The 14,082-nt window shown below is 42.2% G+C and overlaps 1 protein-coding gene across 1 annotated transcript; it reads right to left on the reverse strand.

The window, feature by feature from the left end:
* Window positions 1-382: 382 nt before the first annotated feature.
* Window positions 383-14,021, reverse strand: LOC134509651 (E3 ubiquitin-protein ligase RBBP6-like). The gene is made up of 6 exons (XM_063322233.1): window positions 13,856-14,021; window positions 11,218-11,317; window positions 8,619-8,655; window positions 5,398-5,442; window positions 633-728; window positions 383-436 (listed from the first exon to the last, which is right to left on the reverse strand). The coding sequence occupies exons 1-6, from the start codon at window positions 14,019-14,021 to the stop codon at window positions 383-385; spliced, it is 498 nt and encodes a 165-aa protein (XP_063178303.1).
* Window positions 14,022-14,082: the final 61 nt, after the last annotated feature.

A 14,082-nucleotide genomic window follows, 5' to 3' on the forward strand; every position in this document is an offset into this window, starting at 1 on the left:
GTTTTACACTTTTCATGAGAACATGAGATCCTCAGTACTACACAGAAATGAATGCACTCAAGAAGGTCTGGCATAACCGAATGGTTACTTTAGGAATTCCTAGCCACTTCAAATCAGAGGGCTCCCGGGGAAGAAAGGTTCCTCTCTCGGGGTAAACCTGGACTGAACGACTGATAGGGGAACCAAACAACAAATACTTCTGAGAAGCTTCTTGCATGAGGTGTACTTCCAACTTATCAAAGTGTCCTCACTCAAAGTAAAAAAATATAGCTGGAACTGTCACTGATGTCACTAATGAATGTCACTAAATGTCACTCGCTAGAGAGGAGCGCAAGAAGAAGAATCTAACTTCAGCGTTTCATATTCATGTTGCTCTATAGCTTTACTCACCGAGAAGGTCTATCTGGCTTTTCAGCACGGAGAGGTAGGGGCACTGCTGGAGGGAGATCAGGGACAATGACAGAAGAGGGACTTACTGGCAGCCAGGCTGCCACAGGTGACGGACCAGGGGCCAACGATGCCAAAGCAGAAGGAGAAGCCAGAGAAGCTAACGAAATCATTAGTGGCGCCTGCTGTCTGGACATTTTTGGCCGGAGCAGAGGCTGCAGGTTGCGGGTTATTGCTTGTCTCACGAGTGGTGGTGAAGGTGGTGGCGGTGGCGGCTGCCGCCGCTGTTGCTGCTGAATCCGCTTTCTGTAGCCAGTTCCACTTTTGAAGTTGTTCACAGCCTAGAGGCAGAAAAACATTTACAAAAAGTACTACGAAACGTCAGTAGATAGGCGAACAAAAACCTCCACAGAGTAAATTTACTGGTGTATTCCTGGAAATGCCACCAACCCTGAAATAAATCAACGTGCGGATACACAAACACAGGACGTTAAACAGTGTCAGTAACGATTGGCACCTCAGAGTATCTGCACTTAAAGTAATTCTGTGTTAACATCGAATTGGAAAGGGAGGCAATCACGTTAAACAAAAGTGTGACCCGAATTTGCCAGACTGTCTCTAAAGGTGTAAGCTTCTGTAATAACAGATGAAGCATTTGAAAAGTAAATTTAGCCTCATTCAATTTAGCCTTTCTTAAGGAGATGTAAAGTACTATTTTCTTCCCTTTCAGCTTTTTACAAACAGACTTTTCATGCAAACAGTTTACATCAAAGTCATCACGTTACCTGGCGTAGGCACTTGTTGGCAACTAAAGCATCAGGAGAAACATCTGCCTGATGACATGCTGGGCACGTATGTTCCTCCGATTCCAGTAATGCTGTTCTAATACCTGCGAATCATTAGAACCATCAAAATAGTTTTTAGCCAAACGAAGGAAATGTTGAGGGTTCTAATCATTCATAAAAAGACGTATATGCTTAATGGGTGAATCTGCTCTTGCCCTGAGAGCATCAAGCTATAAACGTTCAAGAGTGCAAAAAATTCCTAGTATGCAGTAAATAGCTACGCAGTTTTGGTACTTCACTATTGAACATTTGAAGATGTAGGGTAGGCTGCGTCTTGATGGTTCAACTCCTCTTTTTTTCCAGGCTCTACGGTGACAAGTCACCAACCTCAAGGTTCTTGAAAAAAACTCATCTCAAAGAAATGATAGTAGGGTTGAGTTCTGCCGGCTTTAACCAACTCTCCTGTGGAGAAGAATGTGGATTAAATGCCTAACTATCCGCTTGTTGCAGACCACAGCAAGTCACCAGAGTTGGCCACATAATTTTGTGTGAGAGAAAGACACTAAATGCATTCCCTATCTAATCCTGTAATCACCTGCACAATTACGCACTCTTCTCATAATCATCCCTCCGCGTGTAAAGAGGATTTAACTACATGCATAAAAAGCAAAAAAAGCTTTCTGCCTTAATTTTCTTTCCTTTATGTGAGAAAATTCTTTTCCTACTCAGGGGATACTTAAGTAGTAAATAGAAGTGGTAACACAATCATTCAGTTCTCTCCTATTTCTGCTTTCAGAAGATCAGGTTTTGAATCAACAATCAGGGGAGTAACACTTACATTCGCCACAAAAACTGTTTCCGCAGCAGGCAATAACAACTGCATTGGTCATCGTATCTCTACAAATGGGACACAGCAACTCATCTGGAATCAGATCATCAGAGGATGAGGGTAAAAAGGGCGGCTTTTCCTTCTTTCCTCTAGCAGAAGCTTCCCTGGAGGGTGGGGTGGGGAAGGAAAAAGAAAAAAGTTAAAGATGTGCATATGAAAACTGTTCCAAGCTTTTAATTTTATCAAAGGAAGATAACGGATGGAATTATTCTCACTCCGCATTAGCCTTCTGAAACACAGGCATTTAGTTTCAACTGCCAGAGAAGGGAGGGGGGAACAATTTTCCTTCTGCAGAACTCTTCCATTCATTGGATCAACTAAGAAATTAGCTCAGACTAGAAAAATCATTTTTTGACGGCTAGAAATCAGGGGAAATGAATCCCAGCCCTCCTTTGCCAGAGGGTAAATATAAATTGCAGGCTCAGGATAGAGTTGGCCTTCGAGTAATTGCATTTTATAAGTGAATGAAGTCTATGTTACAGCTTCTACCAAAGGAGATCCGTGACAGAAAAACAGAAGTGCTACCGCTTCCTTTTTAAGAGAACCACTCTTGTCAGCACACAGTAGCATTTTTAGTTTGGAGCAACAGGAAAACTTCAGTCTGTTTCACACGTGAGATTTGATAAAAGGCAGAGGGGAAGGAAATCTCAGACCAATAGTCCAATTTGATAAATTTTGCAAGAAGCCTTTGAAACACAAACCAGATGCAAAACGAGCTTTCTGAGAGAACGACTCCAAGTGTAAACACTACAGAAATGTTTTGCAGAAATAGATTCTCAGCCTACCACACGTTTAACCAACTTCCAGGGGCACAAACAGTAGGACCACCCTGTTTTCATATTAGAAAGTATGGCAGATTTTAAGGTTAAGATACGGTGACAATGATTCTTCCCCTGCAATTACAGATGCCGGCCAACTCGGCTGCATTGCCACTCAGACATTCACTCGTGGTTTCTCTCCTTCAGTTTTTGGTCAGTCCAATTAATTCCATACTTACGCATTAATAGTTGGTATGGCGTATTTTCCAGTGTTTGTCAGCATAGCACCCTTTGTTTTGGGATCTTTCACCTCCGTCGTGAAACTCCTTGGAATTCCTGTGCTCTTTTGAATTCTGGGAACAGACTCCAAACTTTTGTCCTGCTAAGAAAAGAAATGCAGGCACGTCTCATCTCAAGACCCACACTTAAAGTGATCTGTCAGTGATTCTGTTAAGCGGCAACAGCCTTTCATCCTCTCCTTTTACCCAGCAGAAGGGTTGCTTGACTCAAATACTTATGTTCCTAAATGAAGATAGCCAGGATGTTCCAAAGGCTTGAGCAGTGGTTTGAACTCATCTGACATCCTTTGCCTTAACTTCAGGTTCCTTACGGGTGAAATATCCCTTAGCTCACCATCCACTCCGAGAAGAGACACAAATCCGCTCCTCCTCCAAAGCACAGTTCAGAGGGAGATCTCAATTCAGGGCTCTGAGCCAGTCACTGGGGAAACTTAGATTCACCATCTCTGTAGGAAGGCCGAGTTCATGCCTCACGCACATACGTTCAGTGACTAACATTAAATGGCATGAATACGCAACCAGAGGCTCGTGTAATTAAAACATGCAAATATTCAACACATGGCATCAGGGAATTATTTGACAGGCACATTAGAAACACAGTTAAGCTCACACAGATTGTCATATCGACCTTATGCAGAATCAGATTTTCAAATTATTGAAGCCATCTGATTAGTAGAGACGTATTAGTTCCAATGTTCAAATTACACACTAGTCCAGATACGAGCAGGGTCTAAGGGAGTGACTCTCAGTGATCTGGACCTTCAAGCACCTATCGTTCAGATCAGCCACTCATGGTTTTGGTTTTAATGGCATTCATGCACAAAAGCAGCCAACTAGTTTCAACATTTTCTTAAATGCTTGTTTCACATACACAGCTTTTGCTCAACAGTAACATAATCCAGATCGACATCTATGAAATCACTGCCATTTACATTTCCAGAAAACTTTAGAGATCATTGACTAATTTGTTTGAACCCAAACGGTTTACAAAACACGTCCAAAACCCACAAAACATTACTGGCAATACACCAACATTCAATTATGGCGTTTAATGCACAGTAATAAAAAACCAGAGAACTCTGAACACCTTGCCTCCATGCTAAGCCAGCCTGCACCGAAGAGGTTAGAGTAAGTAACGGCTTTGACCTGCTTTATGGTATGTTCCTGCATTTTTCTGAAATAGTTAAATTCTCTCAAAAGCTTAAATGTGTACACCGCTTGGACGGTTTTTCACTTTTTCGAGCAAAACTTCACAGGAATTTCAGAACCAAGGACATGTTTAAGGACAGCACTAACAGAGACCAATTTCTTTTGTTGGCTGCTTTCCAAACTATTTTTTTTCTCAATTGTACACAATTTAATTTCTGCAGTGAGAGAGGGAAGACGTTACCAGCAGGAAGAGATCTCTCCTTCTTGGAAATGAATGCCGGCCTTTATTTTCAGAAGAAAGAACTGTCTCCTCTGCATTAGGGCCTGCCTCCTCTAATCTTTGTGCTCTTTCAAGACGAGTAATTTCATTGCACAGCACTACGTCTGTGCACCAAGGGCCATCACTAGTGCTCTCCCGGCCAAAGTCACACGTTATTGAGCCAAAAATGCAAGCGATTCCATAGCCAAACATGGCATTACAACAGTTTCAGAGGGCCACATCTGCTATTATGCCACACAGACACATTGGTATAATCTTAGAAATAACTGGGCACATTTTCACAATTCACAGTTTGTGTTCAACCAAATTAGATTGCGTTCTCCACTGCACATATACTACAATTTATGAAATTGTGCAGCATTCAAAGAATGGTTCCGTGACTACCATCCCTAGAAATTCAAAAATAGGGATGCAATTGTCCATGTTACAGAAACGCTTCTATTTTGGCTGTTCAAAACCCCCCTTAAATGTCCACAGCTTACAGACAAATCAAGTCTTCCATAAAAATTGTGTTTGTTTCCAATGCAAAATTAACAAAACTTATCAAAAATGGTAGACAGCTAAAGTGCTGCTCCTCTGGGTCCTGAAGAAGACCAATACTACAACATCATCTTGAGGCTGATAAGGTACTCTGCTTTTATCTTCCAAAATGGGAACTACTCTTTACAGGATGGTATCAAAATATACACACATTTTAAAGTTAAAATAAATACTATAAATTAGTAGAAATTTTATTAAAGTCTTGTTCAAATTACAAGTGCTAGCCAGATACAGATGACAGTATAAGATTTAAAAGTACAAAGAAAATGCTTTTTTATTTTTTAAGTATTTGACGAGAATATTCATATACCTTAGTAAGCTGGGCCACAGAAATAGATGCAGGAGAGTCACCAATCTGTTCACGAGAAAAGAAACACACAGTCGAGTTCTACAATCCAAACACGGCAATAGCTAACCTCTACTGTAGTCCCAAAGCCTGCACTATAGCCTCTGACTGTCACTGAAAGCGGCATTTCCAACCCACTGGAACTTGTATTTGTTCAAGGCAAAGCCCAGACCTACGACAGCTTAAGAGTGTGGTTAATGAGGTTAATGAGAAGAAACTACAATTACCAAACCCGTTTGAGATCAGCTTACTGCTCCAGAATATCTCAGAGAGGGACCCTTCTCAAATGCTCACGACTGCTTGAAAGTCAAAGGGGTAAGGAAGCTGTCAATTTCCAGCTAAAGAGCATTCAGAAAATAAATTCAAGTTTATTCATGAAGGAAGCAGCACTACAGGAAACTTATCTTCGGTGTAGTTTGAAAATTAATCGGTTCATGTCTCATCATTTATAAATGCACACGGTTACACTTGGATGAAGACAGCAGGTGCCTGTCAAAATAAAGCACCGGCATATCAGCCCCGAAACGTGAACTCTGCCTCTCCTGTCACTACGTTTAAAAATGCCAAACTCACCATACCCCACAAAACCCAAATAAAAACACCAGTCCAAAACATCAGCCATAAAAGTAACACACCACCTAGTCTAGAAAAAAATTTACTGCTCCAATTATTGAAATAAAGGTGTTTACCAGGACAGAGCAGACACTGAGAAAACTGATTTCTTGTATTTTATTAGACCACAAGCCATACTACCCAAATCAGTTTGGGAAGTGTGAGAAATTAGTCTAGTCTGCCAATGAGTCGCTTTTTGTAAAATATGAAAGCTTACAACGTGTAAGCCAAGGTGTGCTAGCTTTGTGGAGCTCCCCCCAGCCCCCACCTCTGCGCAGACACAAAATAAACACCCGTCTCCACTCCGTGTGTGGCTCAGCTCTTTGCACACCCAGATTTGGGCCAACAGCTTCATGCTCCATCTGCCACTCTCTTTCCCATGCACATAACAGGCCCGTGCTCTCTCACGGCAGGCACAATCACCACCGTTTTGCAGTTTTTCAGAGAGTGGGAAGGTGCTCTGTTGGAGTCTAGCATTAAACAGTCCTGTACTGACCAGGAACTGAAACATAACCGTTCATAAACTATTAAGTAGTTCCGGTATTTTTTTAGGGAGCAGTTATTATATGGCCTGCAGGCAACAGTCTGATTTCTTAAAGGTGGCGATAGCACTCCTTTCTACTAAACAGTTATCAAACGCAGGCGATAGATAATTCGTGTACTAGTTAGTACATCTGCCCAACAGCCATCTTCCTCTTCCAATGATCCTACATTCTCGTGACTTTTTTTTTCCCCTCTAAATTTCTACTGAAGTATTTCCTGCCAGTCCCTCAAATCAATCAAGCAGAAACAACACCTCCATGAAACTTGTACACAGCCCTAAGGTAATACTGCAGAAGAACTGGGGGGAAAAAATCCAAACCCAACCAGCCAACGCAACCCTCAAAAACCAAGAACCGACAGTGAATTTATTAACTCCCATTTCAAACACAAGACTAGACAGAAACTCACATGAAGCACGTGGGAAAGGGCACCAAAAACAGGAGGAAAAGGCTAGTCGTGCTGCTGGAACGTTACGTGTAAATTACAGCAGTTTCCTAAAATCCGATTGCTTGGCTGAACTAAACATTCAGCCAGGAAGGATCACGGTTGTGCCTGACGGTGCTAAAACAATGGGCCTGGCGCTGCGTTTCTGCAGCCTTTAAGGACAAGCCCTTACTAGAAATCCTCGCAGTTACCGAAACAGTAATACTAAACCAAAACGGAGGCACTTTCTTGCTTTGGCTGTAGTAACAGTAGGACAGCAGCGCAAATTTGGACGTATAGAATGACAGCTGATATAAGAGCGAGACAAGGAAGAAATACTCAAAGTAAAACCTTTTGTGCATCCTGTTCAGAAAAATCATGACTAATTTTAATTTTGCTGCTTTACTGTTCAACAGTGATTGGCAAGCTTTTTGGTGATTTCTTCCTCCCACACTAAGATCCAGGTTCGTCTTGGAAATACATGCAGAAATACAGGTATTTAAAAAACCAAACCGAAACAAAAAGCCCACGCTTTGAACCAAGAGTGAGTTAGCTTTAAGAATAAAGTTAATTGTGTCTCCAACACCAGAAGCACCCGAGGCTGCAGTGCTTTTACAGGGAGAGAGAGAGAGAGGATTTGTAAAGAGCGATGCAAGGCTTCCACCCTCCCCACGGCTACCCACAACCCAAATCAGGTCCAGGCAGAGCAAACTAGAAGGGAACGTTTCTGCTTCGTCTTTCATTTACTTTAAGTAGTTCTAGCTAACGCTGAGGCTTCCCTCCCACTCCAGGATTTTTCCTTTTCTTGGAGACATCTGTGCTAGCGGATGGCGAGATGCTACTCAGAAACGTGAAACAGACACGCCAGGGAAGACGCGAGGCGAAAAGAACGTTAACCTTCTTTTGCAACATGTGATTTGTGTTTATGCACATGCTAGTGAACAACAAGAAAAATAATCCTATTCAAGAAATAAAAACTCGTCTGAATTAGATGAAATACTATAAACATAGTTTACATAAATGCATAAAATTAACTACTTGGGTCCCTGGGCCAGTAAACTAACTCAAACTCACAACGCGAGCCATTCATGCATTCATGGCCAAAAAGGAATTCGAACCACTCGGTGACAGAATTACAGGTGTCAGATTAAGACGTAGTGGTTTTAGACCTACATACAAAAAGCTTACAATTTTAAGTTGATTGGATACTATTCCATGAGCATCAGAGGCTGCATTCTTCGCAGAACACAGAGCCAGAGCTCATCTGTTTCTAGATTTAGGTGATCCTAACAGCTTATCAAGGCATCAGATCCAGCGGTCCAGGGTTAGTGTAATGGCTCACACCACAGCAGTGAAGTACTTAAAATAAAGATGAAAAATAAAACCCACCAAATAGTGATTTTTATGCTGTAGGGACTATTTTGAAATGTGTAGTTACGCATAGCATTCAACCCAAGTGGCAAATCAAGATCTAGACCATCACCAGTCAAGTATTTCCTTGTGTTACTTAATTGTATTTCAGCAGCTGAATGACAGTGTTTTCAAACCTGAAGAAAAATGCTGCTCCTTTTCCAAATGTAAAAAAGTGAGATTGTGATTTTACATACCGCTTTTGATGTTCCACTCACTGGCTTAGTTCGACTTCTAGAAGAAGAAAGAAAGGTGATCAGAATTTAAAATAAAGCACTTGTGCCCAGCATCAAGCAGCAAAACCAGATTATAAAAACGGATTGTCAAAACATTATGTTCTGATAGTCTACCGAATGTGGAAATTTATCCGTATACATAAACTGTTCTCTCTTGTACACTCAGTGCAAAGAAAAAAAAAACCCAGATCACATTTCACCTTTGTCACAAATTACTCCAAGACTTACAGATACAGAACACAACAGCACAAGAGGAAGTCCTCAAGTATTTTGTCTCTGCTACCTAAGTAACAAAACCATCATGTCTGTACTATATTTTGTGTTCTTAAATAATCGACCATCAAAACAGGAAGGTAACGTTAGCCAGTCTGTATATCCCTAGTATCACAAATAGGGCCATACACAGTACTTTAGTTTCTAAGCAAGAACAGTGATGGCCTAGACACTTCAAAGTGCACCTTTCCTTAAGCGAACCAGAAATCAGTCATCCGACAAAGACATAACAAAAATGTCCGCAGCAGAGTCTTTACGAGAGCGTTTCTTTGTGGAAGCCTAAGCACTGTGCTCAGACGGCTACCATATTTAGCCACTAAACGTGTTACATATGCTATGTGGATTCAAAATAGTACTAGAAATGTCACCTGACAGCAGTTTCTAGAATTTTGTTCAACTGAGGAGTCCCGGGACAAAAGAAAATAGCGGCCTCGATTGCCAGAATTTGTTTTAAGATGATCTTGAAAATGCTACAATATTTTAGGAACCATTTATTACATTTGAAAACTTGCTGAGATTCCACATACTCATTGATCCGTACTGCAGAGGCAATTCAAAGGCTGCTGTGGAATTCACGTACAAAGAGAAAGGCTCGTGCTTCCTGCCACTGCTAGACCACCACCAGGCTCACAATTACAGCCACACAGCTCCCGAAGGGGAGCAAGTACAAGGAAACACTGTCAATGACCACCCAATGGTTTCACCCAATGGTTTCTTCATCCACTTACCTCAAAGAACATACTACAAGGTGAGTAACACATTTTTGAAGGCCTCTCCACCCTTACAGCGTACGTTCATCATTCCCAAACTTTAGCCACTCTGCCAGTGGCTTCTGCAATGTTTCCAGCTGGAGGAGCAGAAAGCTCATCTGCCTGGTGAATTGTCAATGCTAGAACAGCAGTGCCGTTCTTCCCTTATCCCCACATACAGGTATTTACCTGATCTTTGAAGCTAGCAGCATCTGTCCTCTCATTGTGGGGCAGCATTACAATACCAGGAGAGGGTGCCGTCCAATCAGAAACGGAGGATGCACTGACAACGCAGCACTAAGCATACACATTTTAATTAACCCCCAGTGTTTAGAAGCACAACTCTGTGGCCTCCAGAATTACTAGGGAGTACCTGAAAGCACTGCAACAACTACGGCAGTAACATGCCCAAAGCTGACATGCAGAGCCACGTAAATTCAGGGGGTTTTGCTTGCAGACACTTCATGAGTACCAGGATGCTGCTGTACTGTTGGTGCGAGACACGCTGTAACTCATCACTCTACTCTGTTGAGAACCAACACTAGAAAGACATGGCAAAACCACAATTTAATAACATCTTTTAATTGTGGGGGAGAGGCATATCTTTAAGAAGGCCGGAAAATATGACCATTCAAACAACGCTAATGTAGCTGAAATAGAACGGGTCTGTATGAATGCAGAAATGACAGCAATAATCCTGTAGTCGGCAGTGCATTTGAGTATCTGTAATTTTAATCAATACACCCGATTCTCTGTCCTCCGTAAATCTTAGGAATACAGAATTAAAACCTGGAGCACAGACATCGGCTTAGGGTAAAAACAGACTTAGAAAGATAACCAGTAACATTTGGTAACCTGCTCAACTGCTTACTGACTTTCAAGTTTGGAAAGGATTAACTATTCCTTCATCGTACTCACACAAAAGGCTTTAGGACACTGTTCTTTTTCTCTGGCCTTAAACGGACATTGTCTTTAGGAAACTACTAGGAATCCTTTATGAATGAAACTTCTTGTTTGCATTGCTCGCCAGCTGGCAACCCTGGGTCTTTCCTCTATAGCTAGTATGCAAAAAAACCCAGATTTGGGCCGTAAGAATACCCTCCAGCCCAAATGCAAGAAATAGTCAAACACTGAGACGCAGGCTCTTCTGAGATGGGAACAAAGCCTAAGATGACACTACAATGTGTATCTGCCTGTACTATAAAAGCAATAAAAGCAAACACATATAATAAGGAATTTCTCCATATGGAGATCCATGTAGAGACCATGGGTCTCAGAACAATCAGCCCCAAGAACAAGCCCAGTAGAGGCATCTGAAAAGTTACAATTGGTGGAGTGTGAACCCCATGTCCCAACAGCACTAAAAATGTCAGCCTGCTTTGGGGCAGATACATTAAAATCTAGCCCATGACAACAAAAATTAACAGCAGCTTTAACAAGAAAGATACAAGCTGAAAGCCCCTGTAAACTAATATAAATTTAAAAAGCTATCACACCAAAACCCCTTAGAAAGAATACAATGGTTTATGGATACTTACCTAACAGATGTTTTGCTGGTAGCTTTAACTCCTCCAACAGGGATTCTTCTGACAATCACCGATGAGTTCTTAGGAATCAGGGCATTGTCATCTGTGTATTCTGAAAACAAGAGAAACACAGGAAAAAACCCTAGTCCATTCATAAGGATTAAGGATTAATACGTAATTACACAGCACTTCAGAGAATCCCTTGACAGATAGAAAAGCAAACTTTTGTATGTCACATCGCGCTTTTATCGTCTCAACACACTAACAGTACATTGCAAGAAATCTTCAGGTTTGAGAACCAAACACATACAGCAAAATTTGTCTCCTTTTTTAAAAAAAGTTGGAATGCCAACAGCAAAACACTCTCAATGGTCACTAAAAGAGAGTCTGCTAATGCATGAGGTTCTGTCCTGATCTAGCTCAAGTTGCTTTTGCTTCTGTTAGGCTACAAAGCCAACAGATCTCCGGAGCAGAACAACCCACAGCAAAGTCTCACCTGCATAAACCAGAGTCTAAAGTCTGTCTAGCTTGCCCTGCAACAAAACAGGCACCGAGCTAAAGCATGAAAACGCCATTGCTTCCACAGCTGTTAACTCAAACGATTCACCTAATGCCACCAGTGCTCAAGACTGACAGAACGCAGAAGAGACCCTGCCATCTCTGTCTATTTCTTGGAGCATCTTCCACCAACAACCACACTTCTCGGCCTCTCAGTGCTTTACATTTGAATGGAACCCAAACTGGCAGTGCTAGAGTTTGCATCACAGAACTTTTGGCCTTTTTTGAGCTTGCTTTCACAAGTAGGGCAGAATTGGCTCAAACTAAAGTGGTATCTCCCCTCTGAAGCTAATCATCTCCTTTGAATTAAACGTGAAGGGAGGTGAACTCTTTCAATTCCCTTCTTGCAGAGCAGAGAGACTCAAACAAAACTACATACGAAGACAGCCTCTAAAAGCCTTTAGAAAACAGTGTGCGCCTGACGCTACCCGTGCTTTGCCTTGGCTTACACCCTGTCAGTCTTTTGAAACGGAGGAAAGCCTTCTGACCTTTTACATACGACCCAAAAAACCCTGCCCTTACTACCTGAGACACTCGGACTGAGCAAGCTTAAAATGCAAAGCCCTTCCCATGAGAATGGTTGTCTATTGTACTTACACCAGCTGGATATGACTAACTGTTTTAAAGCACTACCAGCAGCCATTCCCCGTCATCTGCCTACAGTTTCAAATGCTAAAAGCCCTTACCTTTGCAGAACGATGGCCTGAAAACCAAAGATACCGGATATCAAGCCAAGCTCTGTCAGGGAGATTTTGCTCAGGGATCAGACCCAAAATAGGAATAGTTCACAATTTAGGCATCATTTTTCAGTATATTCTTCCTATGGGCATGACTTCCTTTGGAGTTAGCGGGAGTTTGTTTTGAAGACATCGCATCACAGCATTACTAAAACCGTCAAGTGCGTGCTGTAACACTGAACTCGAGCAAGTTCCGAGCTGCAGAGACAGCCTTAGAAGAGCACTCTTCTTCCTTAAAACTAATCACCCAAGAGCGTTCAGAGTCCCATTTTTGGTTTTATACTTTTTTGTCTTTTGCCTGATAAGCAGAATAGCACATTCTCCAAGGGGTTTGAGACAGAATGTTACAGGGCAGGAAAGAGTACTCAAGAAACCTGAGTTCTGGAGTTTACTGTTCTACCACGGTATTGTGAGAACATCTATGATAAGAAATTCAGATCAAATTAAAAGGAGGCAAGTTTAAATGCACTATTCCTGAGTATGGGCTTTTTGAAGGGAATTCTGCCCTTACAGAACACGCCTCTAGAGTAAGCGTGGAAGAGGACATCCCCCCACCCCCTCTGTAAAATAGGTCCCAACCATCCCTTTGCCTTCCCGGCATCTCTAAAAGCATCATCTCATATTTTTCCACTGAGCTTTAAAATCCTCTTTACTTTTACCTCATACTAGCTTTGCTTCTATTACTAGATTTCCATTGTGAAAAGTAGCAGTTACTGACCTGTAAGAGCTTGGAGTACTCAGAAAAATCTGAACAAGGAGGCCATCTTCACTCAAGCTTCACTTTGTTCTTTCCAAGATCATTTCAACATTTTGCCAGGACTGCTGCACAGACAAAGGTATAAAATGCAATACTGTATGTCCGCATATAGGAATTCCAAACATCCCACTGAGGCAGAAAATCCCGGTCTGTTTTTTTTTTCCCTTTTTTTCCTGAAGGTGAGTTTAAGCATCTACATCTGACGAATAACAACTGGAAGTAACGGTTATGCATATCAACCAAAAAAGTTGGCATTCATACATATTACACCAAAACGTATTCTCTAGCTGTGCTCTGAAAACCACTGGGGTATTTTGGTGTTTTCGCATGGAAAACACCCTTACCTTCACTAAGTATCTGTGCCACCAGTGTACCAAGTTTAAAAGATCACACTCATTTTACAAAGGTCAAAGTGCAACACAACCTACCTAGAGGAGGATCGTGTCACTGCCACACACGACTGATGCTCTTTGAAGCAGGAAAGTTAGCCCCTTTCGGCCCTTTAGGCAAAGCCCCTTTCGGCAACCCCACGTTTAAGGGAACCTAGTGAAGCACATGCTTTTTCCTCACTGCCCTGAGGCCCCGCGCCCCCACGCACCTTCTTCGGTCTGGGCGTTGCTGATCTGCAGGACACAGTTGGCCGCCTTCAGCTTCTCACGGCCCATGATCCGGCACTTGAGGTCGCGGAGGGAGATGTGGAGGCCGTCGAAGGTGACTATATCGTACTTCAGCTTGGAGAAGAACTTATAATGGACAGCAGACATGGTCAGGGCCAGGCGGTGCCTGCTACGCAAAGGCATCTACCACAGCAGATGGCGTCACGGC

The sequence above is a fragment of the Chroicocephalus ridibundus genome, unplaced genomic scaffold (assembly GCF_963924245.1).
Source record: "Chroicocephalus ridibundus unplaced genomic scaffold, bChrRid1.1 SCAFFOLD_26, whole genome shotgun sequence".
In the NCBI taxonomy this organism is placed as follows: Eukaryota; Metazoa; Chordata; class Aves; order Charadriiformes; family Laridae; genus Chroicocephalus; species Chroicocephalus ridibundus.